The sequence below is a fragment of the Eptatretus burgeri genome, chromosome 10 (genome assembly GCF_056783735.1).
Source record: "Eptatretus burgeri isolate ZD-2024b chromosome 10, Ebu_testis_v1, whole genome shotgun sequence".
Classification (NCBI taxonomy): Eukaryota; Metazoa; Chordata; class Myxini; order Myxiniformes; family Myxinidae; genus Eptatretus; species Eptatretus burgeri.
The window spans coordinates 54241692-54262811 of record NC_140970.1 but is presented as its reverse complement, the minus strand read 5'-3'; the positions used below and the strand labels follow the sequence as shown (position 1 = coordinate 54262811).

The window sequence follows — 21120 nt, the reverse complement described above, 5'->3', positions numbered from 1 at the left end:
GTGTTTAATGCGACAGTTTGGGGATCGGGATTTTGGAGAGGTATTTTTAATTTCACATTTGAATAATAATAATAATAACATAACCCCCTTTGGCTGCTCCCTGATGGAGCAGGTGCTTCTAGTATTATTCAATTGAAGTAAGGTAAAGGTTCTAAAGGCTGAACAAAAAAACCCAGAAGACTGCTTATTAATCACGTCCTGTTTGAACCTTTGTTAGACTCTTCATGAACGTCTATAAATTAGGTACCATTGGAATGTTCCTTCCACTGTGAAGCTGTCTGTATGTCTATTAATTACATACTGTTTGACCGTCAGTTGCACCCTGACTTCACACACATACGTTTATCAATTATATACGATTGGAATGTACGTTTCAACGCTTTAGACTCCTGAAACCCCTTCAACCATTGAAGACCCTTTAAGACCCCGAAAGACACTAAAAAAACCTGAGGACCCAAAAGACCCCTCAGACCTTGATGCCATTCCGACCACTTAACCCCTTCAGACAGATTAGACAGCTAAGTCCCTTGACCATTCAGACCACTTGGACCTTTTTAATATTACAAATACATTTCAAATAAATATAATATCACCGATATTACAAATAAATTTGTGGAAAAGAAATGTTTGTATTATGATTGGTCTAAATCATAACACAACACAACAAATACATGACGTCAATCTCTGCAATGACGTGTGAAGAGGCGAGCATAGTGAGGCAATCCACACTTGTAATAATAACAATGATAATGATGAAAATTATTTAAACAAAATTATTAATTTGTCTCCTCCATATTCTCAAAATAAAGCTTTGTTGAAAAAAATCTGATGACAAAAGCTCAAATGTTATGGCCCGGACAGACACACAGGCGATCGCAAAACCCCGTTTTCCGCTGCATGGGGGGAAGGTTAATAAAATATCTGCGAGTGAGAATTATTTCCTTACATATTTATCTCTTAATGATGGGGACCGTCATTCAGATGAAATAGTGTAAAAACAGGTTTAGTTATCCCATCGAGCCATCTAATAACAAAATATTGTCAAATATTAAGAACTATTCCAGTATTGACAAAATAAAGATCATCAGAGAAACATTTCTCGATTAACTTCAGCTCCCAGACATGCGAACAATTTTGTTTCTAAAAATGATCAGAAAACGCAAATAAGGACAATCGAACAAATCACTGATATTAAGCGTGGAAAAGATGGGCTACACTCAAGGTTATATTTGAAGGGTGGAGGTGCGTGGATAGAGCAGCAGGTTGCTTTAGATTCACTCATTCATTGTTCTATCTTGGCTGACAACACAAAAGCTTTTCGATAAATCATCGAGCACATTGCATTCAACTGCTGTACATGTATTCATTCATCCGTAGTGCAAATAAAAAAAACTAGGACCAGATGACTAGAGCAAATCCAACAGCACTTACCAATGGATGGTCTTTTGAAGCCATGATCAGAATGGAATTCTGCTCAATTTTCTTTCCACAAAGCCGACTTGCTCGGGTGTTTTAAGAAATCTATTTGTGCAAACAGGAAGGGAAACCACATTTTACTGCCATGTCCTGATAAGGATGATTGTGCAAACAAACGTTGCAGTCAAGTAAAGTTTTTCACAAAAAAATTTTTGGATGGAAATCTCCCCAAACCCCAAACAAGGTATTAAGCCACTCTGGGCAAGCGGCTAAGGGAAGGTTAAAGACAAGGATAAAGTAAACCAAAATAAAAGAAAGAGAAAAATAACAAAAAACATCAAAGTCACAGGAAGTAGCAGAAGTCTGGTGAAATGCAATGTAACCTCAAAGATGTAAGAAGTATGAATTGACATTCCTTTTAAAGCTGGGTAGATGGTCGAATAACAGGAAGCACGTTACAGGTAGTGAATTCCCTAACCCTAACAGCATGAGGGACAAAACTATCTGCATGGCCTTTCGTTCTGCACTTTGGATCAGCTCTAGTACATGAGTGTGCAGAGATGGCAAACCGAGTCTTGCATCCAAACACTCGTACAGGAGGAACCAAATCAGAAAGACCAGCAGAACATTCTTCATGAAAATATATGAAGAACAGACTAAGAGTGGCAACTGACCTACGGTGAGAGAGCGGTTGAAGACTTGAACTCATCTCCGCACCATCCAGGTGCACGATGCATTTCTGGAGCCAATCAAGTAAAGATAAGTGGTAGTCTGGTGCTCCAGACCAAATATGGCAACAGTACTCCATGAGGGGACGTCGAGTTGTCTCATACAGGTACAAAACAGCATCAGGAGGCAAATACCTCTACAATTGATAAAGAACACCAACTTGCTTGGAAGCACTGTAAGTAATATCAGAAATGAACTTAACAAAATAATCGAAAGACACCTTTATGGGCTCAGTGCATTTCCACTTACTCAGCTCAGTGCATGTTATGCAGCATCAATTTCATACAGAAATGAAATATGTCTTCAAATATAAGTCCAGCGGAGCCAATGGCCATCCAGGAATGAGATAGTGTCTCCAAAAGGAAAAACCCATCCGGTGATACTGGTGAGTAACAGGAAGGGCACCCAATGATAAAAAAAAACAGGTCCGATAAGTATGAATCTTGGATCAGGTGGAAAATCCACAGGTGCAAGGATGTTCCCCAGAAGGGAGGCCTGTTGGCGATCCTTCACTGTTGTGAGAAACAGGCGAAGGGTATTGCGGAACCTGCAGCTGCGGATAAAGAGGCAAGTGGAGAAAAATAAGATAATGAGCATCAGAGTGGGAAATGGAATGTTTCTACAATGATAGAGAAGGGGAGAGAGATGGTGGATGTCATCATGAGATGATGAGTTGACATCTTGTGTGCACAGGAGACAAAATGTACTGGAAATAGTATTATATAATTAGGGGAAGGCTTTTCATGTGCAAGGTGATTCAGCAATGTGTGTAGCATCCTTCGGATGGACAGTAAATGGGCATCCTATCTGCTGGCATTAGTTGGTGGGTGATAAAGATCCAATGATGTCCTTCTTGAAGGGTAAGTGAGATATTGTCAGCACAATAAACAAATTACAAATTCCTGCCCTAACCAGCAGAGGGAATTGCATGAGCAGCACAGCTGTGCCCTCAGCCAGTGATGCTATCCCACAGAATTATGCTGAATATGAATGAAGAAGAAGGTCAGGTCAGATATGGGAGCATCACTGGATCTACTTTCTGCCGGTACTCCAGGAGTCTCCATCTGGCCATCCCCCAGGCAGATGTCTGGCCCATCCTCATCTCCTTGAGATGCCAACTAACCTGCTGCAACCATGAGGCACATGGTCAACCTGTTGGCCTCCACTCACAAGACTCCCTCGCTGAGAGAATCTGGTGAGGAGGATCAGCATCAAGAAAACAAGCCACATGTTCACGCAGCCAGAGCTGATGCTCACGGACTATACAGGAAACAAAGCTCATCTGAATCTCTCTCAGCAATCACTCATTGGACACAAAGTCCGACCAGCGAGAGCCAAGGATTCTCCGAGAACACCTGGTGCTAAAGGAATTAAGTCTCAGTCTCAGATCCCTGGTCAGAGTCCAAGTCTCACATCCATAGAGATAGAATGGAAGCACCAAGGACCTGAAGACTCGGACTTTTGTCCTCCTGCACAGGTACCGACAGAACCACACCCCATGATTCAGTGAATCCATGTTTCCCCAGGCCCAACCCAGACGTCCATGGACCTCTGGCTCACAGCCAGTCAGACGTGAATATCATTGCCAAGGAAAGTGAATCTCTCAGTGATCTCAACATCCTCACCCCAAACAGGTACAGACAAGATGGCAGCATCCAAGATGCCATTGAAAGCCTGCATCTTAGTTATGACCCAGGAAACCCGTAATTCTAGCGGCTCTGGCTTCATTCAGCACCTCGAGGGCCTCCAAAAGGATATCTAGAGTCTTCGCAAAGATGATGGCATCATCCGCAAAAATCACGGTCAGAGATCTTGACATTCCCAAACAATGCACCGCAGCTTGATCTCTCTGACATCCTCCCCAGAATCCAGTCGATACAAGCACTGAAAAGTGTGGGGGGCAGTACGCACCCCTGACGAACTCCAGTAAGACCTGGAAATAAGTCAGACATGGTATCACCACATCTCACAGCACTCTCAGTAGCAGAGTAGGGTTCAAACATCAGATTGAGCAGTTTTGGTGACACCCCACAAAATCGAAGAATCCTACAAAGGGCTTCCCGATTCATTGAATCGAATGCTTTGCATAGACAAACATAGGCTGCAAGCAGTCCATGCCAAATCTCTCACCTGTGTGCGGTGAGGACCCGACGAGCAAGGATAAGGTCAATCGTTGACGTCTTTGGTGTAAAGCCTGACCGCTCTGGAAGCTGGTGCTCAAGCAGATGGTGGTCAACTTGACAATAATTATAATTATCTGAGCAAAGACTTTGCAAGGTATTGGGAGCAGCGTCACCCCTCGGTAGTTGTTGTAGTCCTGGCGATCACCCTTCCCTTTCCAGAGAGGGACAACAAAGCCCCTTTTTGGGAGGATGCCTGTATTCCAGGCAGGGCACAGAACTGCATGCAACGACATGAGTACGGCATTTCCACCAGCCTTGAGAAGTTCAGCATGGATGCCACAGATCCCTGGAGCTTTACCCCATTTCAACAGGTTCATAACAGCCTGTTTTCCCACAAACGAAGGTGGACCACAGTTGATTAGAGGGTCAGAAATCAGGACAGTAACACCCCTCATTTCCAACTCAACAGCTGGTGGATCAGCCTGGTACAGCCACTCAAAGTAACCGGCCCAGCGGGACTTCACTTCAGACTCCTCTCTCAAGAGCCCACCATCCTCCGCTATAACTGCAATACACCAAGGGACGGGCTTGGATGAACACAATGCGTGAATTCCCCTGAAAGCAGGATGAGAATCACTTGACCACAGTTGATGCTCTACCCCTCACAGATTCCTTGCACATACGCCACCTTGTCCACCCTCAGCACACGTACAGTTTAACGCCTTAACTCCCTGAACAGCTCAGTTCTGCCATTCAGCCTGGCCCTGTGAGTCTAGTCCATGATATCCAGTGTCCCTTGATGCACAAAATTTCTCTTCACCCTCCAGCGAGTTTCAAGACATCCACCGGAAAAAAATCAAGGACGGTGGTCTTGAAGGAACTCCACAACTCTTCAAGATTCCCCAAAGAACCCAGACCCCCAAATCCCCACTCAGCCTGTTTGCAAACTCCTCAGCGACCCTCTCATTCTTGAGCTTGCCATCATCCAGCCAAGGCTGGGATGGTACCATTCTCCTGAATTTAAGCAGCAAGTTCAGAGTTAATACCACAAGCCTGTGGTCAGTATTGAGGAAATGATCACTCCGGTAGACCCTGCAGTTCTGGATCATCCTCCAGTGACCATCAATGAGCACATGGTCAATCTCCTTTGCCACACCACCAGCATTGGAATACCTAGTCCAGCGATGAGCTTGTGGGCGCTGAAACCATGAACCAGCCACCCTAAGTCCATGACTTCTTGCAAGGTCAAGGAATTTTGTGCTATTCTGGTTCACAGTTCCAGACCTATGGGGACCAACACATGTCTCATAACCATCCCGAGCAGATCCACTTGATGCATTTAAATCCCCCAAGACTGGAAGAGTATCTCACCTGGGGCATTGATCAAGCACAGACTCGAGCGTGGCATAGATGCGTCCTTCAGGGTGAGCTCACTCGCCTCAGTCGGAGCATATACAGAGACCAGGGAAATGACACCCAAGGAGTGACGAATCCTTAGTCTCATAATACGCTTGTTGAGCGGTGTTACCTCAATTAGCAATGGAGTCAGCTTATTGGATACAGCTACAGCAACTATTTGGGCATGGTAACCATCACTGCGACAAGCCCAATAGTAGATGTAACCACCCGCCATGATCTTGCCTGGCTTTGGAGGCTAACTTGGAAATATGGCTCTCCCAGGAAAGATCATGGCAGATCGTGAGACACAGGAGCTTGAATGAAAGGACTTCTTCATGAGGATTGTTGAGAAAGTAGATGGGGATCCTGAATCCATTGACTTAACTAGATATTGAGAGTATGAGATTTGTCAGGATTGAAAGACATGCTCCATGTGTTGGACCAGCTTGTGATTTTATTCAGATCTGCAGAGAGCGAAGAGGCTGCTGCGTGCCAATCTGAGAGATGGGAAATGGTACAATAGAGGGTGGAGTCATCAGCAAAGAGGAAAAGAGGATTTTCCATAGAGTCGGAGAGATCATTGATGAAAACCAGAAGAAGAACAGGGGCCCAGAACACTGCCTTGAGGAACTCCAGCCTGGACAGCAAGAGGGGATGAGAGAATTCCATTAAGGGCCACATGATGGCTGCGACAGGAGAGGAAGTCTGCGAGCCATGAGTGGAGATGTCCTTGGATACCATAGGAAGAGAGTTTGGTGAGCAGGTCAGAGTGCTAGACCGTATCGAAGGCATGCGATATAATATGTCTTGGGAGATGAATGATTTCATGTCCGGCATTCAAGACCTCCATCCATTGTTGGGAGAGCAGAAGCAGCATATCCAGGGTGGAGTGACCTGGTCTGAAACCAAATTGATGATCGGAAATCAGGCCATTGGAGAATAGGAAGGATTTCATGTCTGAAGCGATGATGGATTCCATCACCTTGCTGATAATTGGGAAAAGGCTGATTGGTCTGTAGTTGCAGGAATCTGTTTTTGCACCTTTTTTATGCAGAACAGTGATGTTTGCTGATTTCCAAGCAGATGGCAGATGACCTTGAGAAAATGAGAGGGTGAATAGAACAGAGAGAGGGTGAGCAAGGGCAGCAGAGCAGGTTTTTAGGACACGTGGGCTGATGTCATCTGGACCAGTTGCAGAATCTGAGTCGAGGTTTGATAGCAAACTCTCCATCTTGTCAGGATAAAAGGACACAGAGTTCAGGAACAGCTGGGTGCAACTGGGTAAGGTGGGAACAGAAATCGATAGGTTTGGGACACAATATTTATTTGCAAACATGGAGTTTGGGCATTCAGCCTTTTCATGTACAGTGTCAGCTGTGTGGCCATTTGAGGTAAGGGAGAATGGAGAGGGACATTTACCAGAAACGGACTTAAGCAGATGCGACCAGGATTTGGAGGAGGGAGAGAGGTTTGAGAGTTCAGACTCGAGATCAGAAAGATGTTTTCTGGCTCTCCTGAGGGTAGACACACACTTGTTCTGAGCTTTGTGAAAGGAACTGAGATTACCTTCAGGTGGAATAGCATTCCATGAGGCAAATGCAAGTTGTTTCAGGACAACTGCCTCACCACAAGCTTCAGTGAACCAAGGGTTGGAGGAAGGGAAGGACAACTGAAGACGAGATGGGATAAATCTGTGCCTGAGAAAGAGCAAGTTTCTTCGAAAGAATTCCCAGGATGAGTTGATGTTAGTGGAAATGGGAGACCTGTCTCAAAGCTTGATGGCTGCTTGAAGTCCCTGCCAGTCGGCCTGAGTGAAATGCCAGACTCAACGGCGCTGAGGTGGTTCTCCAATAACAGCCAGAAAGATGTCCATAGTGAATGTACTTTCAACATACGCACCACAAAAAGGATGTTCTGATGAGGAGAAAGATGTATTTAGGGAGCAGTTGGAAAATCAGAAGGGTACCAGCTGGACAGAAGATTATAATTGGTGCAGATTTAAATGGCCATGCAGAGCAAGAAGTGGGCAGATACAAATTGGAACATGGTGTAAATAGATACAGGTTGAGGAATGAAGATGAGGAGAGGATTCTCGACATTGTCCAGAGCTTTGAGATATTCGTTGTGACTACAGAAAGAAGGATGAACATCTACCGACCGACAAAAGTGGAAGTTATAGTGGCCAGATTGATTAAATTTTAGAAAGATAAGTGATAAGAAACATGTTATGAATAACAAGGTTATATTTGATGAAGCAGGAGTATGCCAACATAGGTTGTTAGTAATGGACATGAGGTGGTAAATTGAGACAAAGTGCGAGTATGAGAATGGGGAAGATTAAACTGGAGAATTTCACAGAAGGAAAGCTGTGATTCTTCAAAGAAATGAGAGAGGGATAGAGAGAGGAGAGAGAGACAGAGAGAGACAGAGAGAGCCAGAGAGAGCCAGAGAGAGACAGAGAGACAGAGAGAGAGAGAGAGAGAGAGAGAGAGAGAGAGAGAGAGAGAGAGAGAGAGAGAGAGAGAGAGAGAGAGACAGACAGAGACAGAGACAGAGACAGAGACAGAGAGAGAGAGAGGGGGACTTTTGTATGCTTTTATTATAAAAGTATCAAAACACACCAGAACTCGAGGGGGAGCACTCGGTAACGTACAAAACCTCAGCCGCCAATACTGCTGGGTCACTCAAGTGAACCTTATATCTTATTCATTAAATATGACGTCAACAGTGCTCACAGAGTTATAGTTTGCAACTTTACCTTTTACTTTTAACTTTTGACATTGGGAGCTTGAAATTGGTAGAAATTTGACATTGGTAGCTTCTTCCGCTCTCGAGTTATCTGTACCACACCATCAAAAATCGAATGTTTGACCTCACTGTGACCTTGACCTTTGACCGATTTTGACCAAAATCTAATCAGCACCAGCCATCACCCTCCTGAATCACGTGGTGTAATTTGACATTGGAAGCTTCTTCCGTTCTCGAGTTATCATTTTTTGTATGTTTGACCTCACTGTGACCTTGACCTTTCACCGATTTTGACCAAAATCTAATCAGCACTAGCCATCACCCTCCTGAACCACGTGGTGTAATGAGACATTGGTAGCTTCTTCCGTTCTCGAGTTATCTGTACCAAACCATCAAAAATCGAATATTTGACCCCACTGTGACCTTGACCTTTGACCGATTTTGACCAAAATCTAATCAGCACTAGCCATCACCGTCCTGAATCACATGGTGTAATTTGACATTGGTAGCTTCTTCCGTTCTCGAGTTATCGTGCCTACAAACAAACAAAAAAACAAGCAGTCATAGACTGGTACTTACGAAATCGTCAACTTGACCACTGACATTGTCTAATAAAAGTTGTATCGAGAGAACGCAGCGACGCAAACCAGAAGTTTCCAAGATGATTCTGTACCAAACCATCAAAAATCGTAACATCGACCGAAGCAAAAATCTCCATTTCTCCACGCAATTATATTATACCTTAACGTAACTCAACGACGCGTCTGCTCGAGCGCACTGCATAATGGGACGACCCGTGACGCGTCGAGTTAAATATTTTGTATACAATCTTAAAACGTCCCCAAAACATCCGATGTTTACCAGAATGTCGACAACCGAGTTTTAAGCGTCCTAAGCGATCGCAAAAACCGAAGACAAAATTAAAATCGAAGTTAAAACGAACTCGTAACGTCGAGCGAAGCAAAAATACTCCATTTCTCCACATTAATTTACGGAATTATGTTTGACCTCACTGTGACCTTTGACCGATTTTGACCAAAATCTAATCAGCAGTAGCCATCACCCTCCTGAATCAAGTGGTGTAATTTGACATTGGTAGCTTCTTCCATTCTCGAGTTATCGTGCCCACAAACAAACAAACAAACAAACAAGCAGTCATAGACTGGTACTTACGAAATCGTCAACTTGACCACTGACATTGTCTAATAAAAGCTGTCTCGAGAAAACGTAGCGACGCAAACCAGAAGTTTCTAAGATGATTCTGTACCAAACCATCAAAAATCGAATGTTTTGGATGTTTGACCTCACTGTGACCTTGACCTTAGACCAATTTTGACAAAAAACTAATCAGCGCTCGCCACCACCCTCCTGAATCACGTGGTGTAATTTGACATTAGTAGGTTCTTCCATTCTCGAGTTATCTGTACCAAACCATCAAAAATCGAATATTTGACCTTGCTGTGACCTTGACCTTTGACTGATTTTGACCAAAATCTAATCAGCACAAGCCATCACCCTCCTGAATCACGTGGTGTAATTTGACATTGGAAGCTTCTTCCGTTCTCGAGTTATCATTCTTTGGATGTTTGACCTCACTGTGACCTTGACCTTTGACCGATTTTGACCAAAATCTAATCAGCACTAGCCTTCAGCCTCCTGAATCACGTGGTGTAATTTTACATTGGTAGCTTCTTCCATTCTCGAGTTATCTGTACCAAACCATCAAAAATTGAATATTTGACCTCACCGTGACCTTGACCTTTGACTGATTTTGACCAAAATCTAATGAGCACTAGCCATCACCCTCCTGAATCACGTGGTGTAATTTGACATTGGTATCTTCTTCCGTTCTCGAGTTATCATGCCTGCAAACAAACAAACAAACAAGCAGTCATAGACTGGTACTTACGAAATCGTCAACTTGACCTCTGACCTTGTCTAATAAAAGCTGTCTCTCGAGAAGGTAGCGAAGCAAACTAGAAGTTTCTACGATGATTCTGTACCAAACCATCAAAAATCGAATGTTTTGGATGTTTGACCTCACCGTGACCTTGACCTTTGACCGATTTTGACCAAAATCTAATCACTGCTGGCCACCACCCTCCTGAATCACGTGGTGTAATTTGACATTGGTAGCTTCTTCCGTTCTCGAGTTATCGTGCCTACAAACAAACAAACAAACAAGCAAACGGAAGTCATCAATATACTTACGAAATATTTAGATTTCTTAAGTTACAAATAGAAACGGAAGTCATCAATAAACTTAAGAAATCTTTAGATTTCGTAAGTAACAAACAAACAAGCAGTCATAGACTGGTACTTACGAAATCGTCAACTTGACCTCTGACCTTGTCTTATAAAAGCTGTCTCTAGAGAAGGTAGCGACGCAAACCATAAGTTTCTACGATGATTCTGTACCAAACCATCAAAAATCGAATGTTTTGGATGTTTGACCTCACTGTGACCTTGACCTTTGAGCGATTTTGACCAAAATCTATTCAGCATGAGCCATCACCGTCCTGAATCACGTGGTGTAATTTGACATTGGTAGCTTCTTCCGTTCTCGAGTTATCGTGCCTACAAACAAACAAACAAACAAACAAACGAAATCTTTAGATTTTGTAAGTAACAAACACACAAACAAACAAACAGAAACAGAAGTGATCAATATACTTACGAAATCTATAGATTTCGTAAGTAACAAACAAACAGAAAGGGGTGAAAACAGTAACCTCCGATCTTCGATGACAGAGGTTAACAATTTTACAGCAAAAATAAATTCAACAAAAGCAATACAAATTAGAGGGGGAGCACTCGGTTGAGTGCAAAACCTCCGCCGCCAATACTGCTGGGTCACTTAAGTGAACCTGATATCCTATTCATTGTAGGTCAAAACTGATCACACTCTACTCTACTGAACCACGATTGAATAAACTAAACTAGATTGACGTGCATGTAGAAATGCCAAAAAAAAAAAATCAAAATTGTTTTGAAAAAAAGTTGCAAAATTTGTTGTTTTGTTTCTCTCACAAATTTTTTTTTTTGGGGGGGGGGGGTGGAAATCACTTAAAACATGTAGAAATGCAAAAAAAAAATTGAAATATTTTTCAAATAAAATCGAAATTTTTTTGAAAAAAAGTTGCAAATTTTTTTTTTCTCCAACAAAAATTTTATTGGAGGGGTTGTAAATCACTTAAAACATGTAGAAATGCAAAAACAAAAATTCAAATATTTTTTCAAAATGGCCGCCATAGCGGCCATATTTGACTTTGGACCAAGTCCAAAATCTTATGGCATGATCCTTGGACCATACCTAATCCCCCCCACCAAGTTTTGTCGAAATCCGTCCAGGAGTTTTTCCGTAATACTGTTCACAAACAAACTAACAGACAGGGGTGAAAACAGTAACCTCCGTCCATCTTAGATGGCGGAGGTTAACAAGGGTGTCTGTTCATGTCAAAACCACCACAGAATAATACATATATGCAAAAAGTAAGTGTAAGTACTTTACACTTTTACAAACAGATTCCATCACGAAAAGAAACTCAAAACCTCATCAGTGTACCACTGATCACCCACAATATCCAGGCTCAAAAGATAAGCCTGCTCCATATTTACTCATGCCGAAACCATACCTTTAAAACACAAAAGCACATTTGCATTTATCCCCTTCAATTTTGCTTTCCTGGTTTTATAAGTTGCCAGTTTAGCAATGCCCAACAGAAAAGACAAAAACGAGAGGACTGGTTTACTTTTATAATTCCCCCCGATTCCATAAATAAAGACCGGAAAGGAAAAAAGAAAATTAAATTTATAGAAAAGCTGTTGAAGGAAGAGAAAGAGGGGTACCAATCTCTTACATTCAATAAAAACGTGGGCAACATTATCAATCAAATCACAAAAAGGACAAGAAATTGGAACAGAAGAATTAAACTTATGGAGTCATGTCTGTGTGACCAGGGCTTGATGTGCTCGTCTCCAATTCAGGTCTCCAGTTCGCCCAAGAGTTGGAGAACTATACATTTTGTTCCACACTGGAGTTAAAAAAGCTCCAGCAGGTAAGGTCTCATTCCACCGATTTTTCAACAGTTTTGTAAAACCAGGTATACATGCTTCCAGACATACAGTATGTTGTAGATATAGTACAGTAGATCAAGTCAACATTTCACCAGAATCGTTCAAAATGTGAAAAAAGTTTGAAAACTGGGACACATGACTACTTTTATATGCTCTTTCATATAAGAGCAGGACACACATGATCAGACTACAATTACGGCCGCCATCTTGAATTTCAAAATGGCCACCACCGAAAACTATTTTTACCACATCTTGGTCACCAAGAGGCCTAAGCACTGGAATAAAGAGTCTAATCTAATGTTTTCACACACAAGGAATCCAATAAACACACTTATAATGCTCCATTTTCAGTCCTTCTGCTTTAAAATCGAAATGAGACCCTTTCATAAACAACTAAATACTTAAAAGTGTTTGCTCGATGTTTGATATCCAAATGCTATGAGCGTGTGGAAATTGCTTTCTCCAATTTAATTGGTAGCATCTCTTTTCCCGGAAGAATATTCAGAAGTAGCACCAGCAGGTCTGCCACAAACTGACTTGTATGCATCAGTTGTTGCAGGTCAAGTAAAAGCTGAATCAAGCGTCATGTCAGCATACAGAGAGAAAGAAGACGGCTGGTTGAGTGCAATGTTAGAACTTGTATCAAACAAGACGGAACTTGATACCAAAGACTTTGTCTCATGGGCAGCTTCCCATGCCAATAGGCAATCAGCTGAGATCAGACCAGTGTCACCCATTGCATTGATGCCTTTGTTCACAGAAGAATACGCCGTTCACACATACACCAGCTATGATAGCACATGCTATGCGTCTCGTGGCTAGGACGATTCAGCATTTGCACCCTGATCAAATACCTGTGATAACCATGGATCAGCCATTATATTCCATTGCGAAACAAATCCAGTGGGCATGGCCAGACCATATAGGTGAGGATAAATTTGTGGTGGTAATGGGAGGTCTCCACATAGAGATGAATGTGTTGAAATTACTTGGAGATTTCCTCAGTGGTAGCAGATGGACAGTAGTTCTTGTGCAGTCTGAAGTCACAACCTCTGATCGAGCTGATGATATGTTGAAGGGTTCGCATGTCACCAGGTCTCGCTATGTACACCAAGTAATGGCAGCAGCTTTGCACCTCCTTCGGAAATCTGCGTACATCACATATGCCAAATCACTTGGGCCAGATGATGACACGATGGATTTTGAAACTTGGCATCAAGTCAATTGCAGTAAAGTTCCTCAATTCCAATACTGGGCTTTGGTTCTGGATCTTGAACTTCTACTCTTGAAATTTGTGCGTTCTCTGCGTGAAGCAAACTTTGAGTTGTACGTTCAGTGCCTTGGACAAATTGTTCCATGGATGTTTTCTTTGGATCATACAAATTATGCAAGATGGCTCCCTATCCATATCAAGGACATGGTACAGCTTCGTCAGCAAGTGCCGTCAGTTCATGAGCAATTTGAGAAGGGTAACTTTGTGGTGCAGAGATCACCTCACACTTTCTCCACTATGGCTATGGACCAAGCCCACAAACAGATGAATGATCACATCAAAGGAGATGGCGGTGTGATTGGAATCACTGATAATATAATCCTTCTGCTTTGATCAAGTGGATTACAGCTGGTCCTGAAGTGGCTCGAATCATCGACGAGTTTGAGAGTTCATTTGGAATTACTTCCACAAAATCTACAGAGCACCATGATCAGGGACAATCCATTCAGTGAAATTTGCCCAACACGTTAAAGCTGTGGTTGCAACATTTGAAGAATTAGGTAATCCCTGCACAGAAGATACAAATGATTTGATCGTGCTGGACACAAAGAAGGTGATGACAGAAGATGCAATCCTTTGGCTGAGGAATGTGGAAGCAAATGGGCAGTCAAAATATCACACATATGCTGCTGAACGCTTGGAGCAGCGAATAAAACCAATTTCAGACATCATAGCAAAGAACAACATGGTTCCCTTCCACAAGACTTCACCCTCAAAACACTCCAGAACATCACACCAAATTAGGACTCTAAAAAGCAACTGTGAGTTATTTGGCAGAATGTACCTATCTTGTCAGTTCCGAGAAGGGGAGATGGATGAATGCTTCAGTCATGAAAACCAGGGATCACCACCTTCTCTTTCAGACATGGGAGAACTGAGGCAGTGTACTAAAGTACACCTTATTAGATGTTTCGACAAGCTGGCTACCAGTACGGCTTCTGAGTGTGGTCCAACAGAGGGAGATGCCAAGATTCTCGATGGATCTGTTAAAGTCAATATGCTGCTTCCTAAGTCCTGCTCAACATTTGGAGACTATGCTGAAAATGTGTTCTTGCCTTATGTGCTGAGAAATCTGCAAAACACAAAACGTCTGGATGTTATATGGGATCGGTATATTGACAACAGTTTGAAGAGTTCAACGAGAAAGAGGAGGGGAACAAGGAGCCACATTATTGTCAGAAATTCTACGCCAATTCCGCAGAACTGGCAGAGCTTTCTTCACGTGGACCAAAATAAGAGTGAGCTGTCACAGTGCGTCGCTAAGTTATCCACACAAGAGAAGAAGCCATATCGCACACAAGATACCAATGTCATCTCTTCCCAAGAGTGCAACAGAGAATCTTCTCTAGCTCCATGCAACCATGAAGAAGCCGATATGAGATTATTCTTGCATGCTCTCCATTGTGCACAAAATGGCCATCACAGAATCCTGATCAGGTCAATCGACACCGACGTTGTTGTCCTTGCAATGGCCATATTTCACACTTTATCCCTTGACGAACTATGGGTTGCATATGGAGTCAAGAAACACTACAGGTGAATACCGGCTCACACGATTGCAAACAGTCTTGGGGGAAAATAAGGCCAAAGCTCTTCTGTTCTTCCATGCCTTCACTGGCTGTGACACGTCGTCGTCATTCAGTGGTATTGGGAAGAAAACCGCTTGGGACACCTGGACCAATTTCCCTGATATAACGGACTCTTTCTTGAGTTTATCCCAAGAGCCTTCATCAGTCTCAGATGAGAATGTGTGTCAACTGGAAAGATTCGTCATTCGTCTTTATGATAGAACCAGTGAATGCACCGAGGTGAATCAGGCAAGGAAGCTTCTGTTCGTGAAAGGAAGCCAAATAGATCGCCTACCCCCCACAAAGGCAGCCCTCACGGAACATATCAAGAGGTCGACATACCAGGCAGGACACATCTGGGGCCAAGCGCTGATATCTAAGCAGCAGTTACCAAGCCCATGCGACTGGGGATGGACGAAGAATGCCACTGAACAGTGGATACCTTTCTGGACAGCACTTGCCGAGGCGGACAAATCCTGCACAGAGCTGATCAAATGCGGCTGCAAAAAGGCATGCAGACCACGATGCAAATGTTTCTGTGCATCTCTCCCGTGCACTGAACTTTGCCATTGTGCAGGAACACGTTATCAGACAGAGTGAAGTCAGAACTGTATCTGGACCAGATGAACTACACTTGGGACAGTGTATATGTCATTTTAAAGCAGAAAGACTGACAATAGAGCATTTTAAGTGTGTTTATTGGATTCCTTGTGGGTGAAAACATTGGTTTAGACTCTTTATTCATTTTGCTGGGTCTCTTGGTGACTGAGATATCGTAAAATATTATTTTTGGTGGTGGCCATTTTGAAATTCAAGATGGCGGCCGTAAATGTATGCTGATCAGGTGTGTCCTGCTCTTGTATGAAAGAACATATAAAAATGAACATGCATGCCAATTTTCACACTTTTTTCACAAACTGAACGATTTTTCTTTAATCTACTATACTAATAGCCATTTTCCCCATGACGTGAAACTCCCCAATTTCCTCTAAGTTTGAGGAGAACACACCCTCTTGTTTTTTTGAGGCAATTTGAAGTTCAGGGAAATAGAGACGCGAGTCTACCACTTGATCCACCCCAGTCCACCCGATGTTTAGTCTATGAAAGGTTTGAATTACTGCTTTCAAGACATTTTCCACAATACGAGCAGAACGAACACCAGTTTTTGATGAAAGTGAGCTTACAGGGAGCAAGGCATTCAAGGATGGATGCAACAGGTCTCGCACTCTGTTTATTCCAACACTGGTGAAACAATGCATAAACGACCTGGAGGTTGAAATTCTAGAGAATAAAGGATTCCGAACTAATGGCTCATGTACAAACTTTTGGGCATCGTATGATACCTCCAAACGTTGCACTCCGAGGATTTGCCAAGCATTCAAAAGGCTCTGATGAAAACTGGGGAGCTGAGACATGTCAACGTGTTGCAGGTCGATGAGGAAAAGTTCACGGTCATATTTCAGACCTTCCACTTTCTGCAAACAGGCGTTTGTGAGAGGTCACCAAGGAACCCACTCACTGTTCAGTAGGTGCTTAATCGTGGAAATTCGGAATGCCATTATCCGACTTGGGATATGCATCAGATTTTGACCATCCGCATTTCGGGGTCTGCAGACCACGTCTGGGCCCAGCCAATGGTGGCCACCCCAGAAAAAAAATCAGGCAGAACCCTCTGAATGCCTATGACCAAGTATCTCGGAGGTTCAAGTGGGATAACTATGCCAAATAAATGGAACCACCAGGTTGTTTATGATTGACACCCGTGTCTTAAGCGAGAGAAGTTGGTACAATCTTCTCCACCTTGCCAGTTTCAATTTAATTTTTTCCAGGAAGTTCTCCCAATTTTTTTGTTCATACGCTTCAATTCCTAGAAATAAGCCTAAATATTTAAACCCCTCACTACTCCACTGTATTCCTCCTGGTAAAACAGGCAGGGACGAGGAAGGCGATCTGGGGCCCACCCAAAAAGCTACACTTTTTTTCCAATTTACCCTTGATGAATTTACCCCAATTTACCCAATTTACCAGTTCCAATCAAACTGCGCAAGGCAACAAGAGACCTCAGAAACATCTTTTTGATTTGCAATAGCAACACAAATATCATCAGCATAAGCTGAAACAACGACTTTGGGGTTTTGTGAAAGAGAGACTCCAAACACTGAGTTCCGAAGTAAAACTAATAAAGGTTCAACGGATAGATTGTAGAGCATGCCTGATAGCGCACAGCCCTGATGGATGCCTCGCTGAAAGGGGAAAGGATGACCGTTGTTTTTCTACAGCCATTTTTCCCTGCTGTGCAGGGGTTTGGCTTTTTGTGAGGCAATGTTTTATGGCCGGATGCCCTTCCTGACGCCAACCCTGGTCGCCTCTTACGACACACAGGGATATGGTACACCTATTCTAACCGGGGCATACACCGGGACCAGTACACTGGCACTCATTTCGCCGACCTCGGAAGGATGACAGGCTGAGTCAACCCCCTGGTGTTAATTCAGCAGCCAACGGGGCTTGAACTCAGGACCCTGGGATCCCAAGCCGCCACCCTAACCACTAAGCCAACACCAGGCTTGAAAGGGGAAAGGATAACAAAGACTGTTATTAACCTTCAGCAGACAAGATGCATTTTTGTACAATAACTTAACATAAGCAATAAATTTTCCCCGAAACCCTGTTCTCCTTAGTACATCAAACAAAAAAGAATGGTTAACACTGCCAAAAGCTTTTTCTTGATCTAAAAGTAATAAACCAAAACCAGGAGATGTAGTTCGACCGAGACTGATCAAGTCTCTCAACAAAAAAAATATTATCGTATCTGGAACGTTCTGGAACACAGTATGACTGATCAGTGCCAATCAAGAAAGAGATGACTTCCTTTAGACGGGTTGCAAGTGCTTTTGACAATATTTTATAGTCCGAGTTGAGGAGTGACACAGGCCGCCAATATGCGGTCTCATGCAGGTTTCCTTTCTTCGGAAGGAGACACAAAACTGCCCTCCGGCAGCTCAATGGCAATTCACCTTGTTCAACACTCTCCTGAAAGACCTCAAGAAGAGTATGGCCTAGAATGTCCCAGAAAGCCTTATAAAATTCAGCCGGATGGCCGTCTAGTCCAGGGGCTTTCCCATCCTTGCTATTCTTGAGCGCAGCAGTAAGTTCTCCAAGAGAAATGCCAGGCTCAAGCAATTGTTGTTGGCCTTCAGACAGAGAAGGGAGCTGTTCAAGCATCGCATTCCTGTTCTCCTCATTCACAGCTCTTTTTGCGAAGAGTTCAGAAAAATAGTCTTGTAGTTCATGCTTGATATCACTCTGGGAGGTCAACAAATCACCAACAGAAGAGCGCAAAGCATGGATTTGTTGAGAGGTCTTGACCATTTTTTCCAAATTGAAGAACCCTTTGTTTGATGTGTCAAGTTGGATTTTTTCGTTCCGCAGTCGGATGAATGCACCGGCCGCCTGCTGTTTCACCATTTCAGCCAAAAGGGTCCTTTTCTCCGACAACTGCTGGACATTCACGTGAGACAATCCAGCTTTCTGCTCACAGAGAAGTATATCGTTTTTTGAAGCAGATATAACACCAAAAGCATTGTATGTGCTATAAGAGCAGTATTGTTGGCAAAAACATTTGATTTGGGACTTTGTGCAGTCCCACCATTGTCTTAAATTCAAATATGAACCCTTTTGTGACTCGCATTTTTCCCATACCATTTTAAAAGCTTCTATAAAATGTGCACTTTGTAAAAGTTTCAAATTAAAAGTCCAATATGCACTTCCACAGACATGATGAGGAAAGCCACAAACCATAACAATCATGTGATGATCGGAAAAACCAGACGGCCTTATATAAGAGTTCTTAACAATGTTTACCATTTCATGATTAACATAAAATCTGTCTCGGCGAGCCATCGTCAAAACATTTCTTGATGCACAGACCCATGTATACTGACGGATATTACGGTTTTGTACCCGCCACACATCCACCAGTTTAAAATTTTTGACGAGCTGTGCCAAAGGCCTTGCGCTGGGTGGATGAGGCTCACAAGTGTTCCGATCAAGTTGTGGGTCGAGGGTGCAGTTGTAGTCACCACCCAGACACAACATGGTTAAATCAATGGTGCTTACAAACTCTGCCAACTTGTACAGAAAGGCACCTCTTTCAGAGTTAGCACGAGGACAGTAAACATTTGTCATGCAAATCTTTAGGTTACTACTGACAAATTGCACAGACAGTAAGTAACCTTTGCAAATTTCCTTACAAGTTATCTCCGAAGGCTGAAGTCGAGGATGCAACACTATTGCCACACCAGCCTTGGCCTCAACAAGCGCACTCGAGAAACAAAAGACAATCTTTAAAGATTTTACACCACTCATCCTCAGAAGACCGATTTGCATGTGTCTCCTGTAGCATTAGCACATCATTTTTTTTCATTTTGTAAGAGCTGAAATACCTGGAGGCGACGCACACAACTGCGGCCTCCATTGATGTTCAGGGATGCTACTTGTATCTCCATTCTGTTAGTTATTCTTGAAGCTCTTTACCAGCCTGAGTAACACATTTCCTTAACCTTTGGAATTGAGGATCTGACATGTTAACCTGATAAGGATCACGAATCATACTCCTTGCAGTTTTAATGAAATCGTGTAAATTCAGGAAGTCATCTTTGATTTTTTACGTTTCTTTTCCTGAATGTATCATCCAGGAATTTAATCACATTTTCTTGAGACACTAAGGTTGTGTCGTTTCCCCCTTCATCCTCTTGAGAGCTTAAAGCACTGAAATGTGGGGTAGAAGAGGTTTCATCTGATTCAAGTGCTTCATCGATGGCCTCTTCTATTACTTGTGGAACATTTAATTTTGGCTCAACAGAAAGTTCTGCTCTGTTTACGGACCCCTCCAAATTTGCCTTGTCCATGTCCTTCCCCTCTACAACCCTTACATCATCATCTGTGAGGGAGGGGTTGACATTTAACTCACAGGGATTTTCCCCTTTATCTATTTCTCCATCACTGTCAGACATAGCTGTTAACTCGTCTGAACAGGTTTGGCTGACAGGACAAACACTTAAAACATCCTGAGATACCTCAGTGTTCTACGTGTCCCACTCAGAGTCAGCCAGTGGAACAAGTGAAGTTTCCACATCCGCACACGACTCCGGAACCACCAAGGGGTTTCCAATGTGAGACGTACCTTGGAGGTCCACCGAGCCTGACACGATCTGGACCTTATTCTGCTCCTTAGCATCAAAGGCATCAACATTTGACCGTTTTGGGCCTTTTTTTCATGGTATCCGTAACAGATACCTCCATATCGTCCACACTGTCCTGTACAGTGGATGGTAAAGGAGAGGAAGCAACCACTTTCACTTCCTCGTTTGGTGGGGGTGGATTGATTACGTCACGATTACACACCCTCTCTCCAACGCCGGTCGGGGTGGACGAGTCCAATTCGTCGAACACCTCAGCCGGTGGGGGGGCGGGGTTAGGCTCCCAATTCACCTTCTCCCCATTAGTTTGTGGTGAGGAGGAATCGTTCCTCACCGCACCTTCACCTTCTTGCGGTGTAACCGCATTGGGACAAACACTCTTCACGTGCCCGTGAGCTCCACACCCAAAACACGTCATGACCTCTGAGGAGGCAAACATTTTATATTCAAAGCCGTCGATTTTTACACCGAGTACAACATTCAGTGTTTTCCAATTTTCAGGTAGTATCATATAAACCACTCTTTTAACGGACATGACGTGTGTGGTGAATTGAAGGTCGTGACGTGTGATCACATGTTGCACGGCT

General features: G+C 43.2%; 1 protein-coding gene across 1 annotated transcript in view; it reads right to left on the bottom strand.

Moving 5' to 3' along the window:
* Positions 1–20795, bottom strand: part of LOC147018600 (BAI1-associated protein 3-like) — a 315606-nt gene extending 294811 nt beyond the window's left edge. The window contains 2 exon segments of the mRNA XM_085898430.1: positions 1432–1521; positions 20411–20795. Coding sequence (XP_085754556.1) covers positions 1432–1455 — 24 coding nt within the window. The 5' untranslated portion in view covers positions 1456–1521; positions 20411–20795.
* Between the last annotated feature and the right edge of the window lie 325 nt (positions 20796–21120).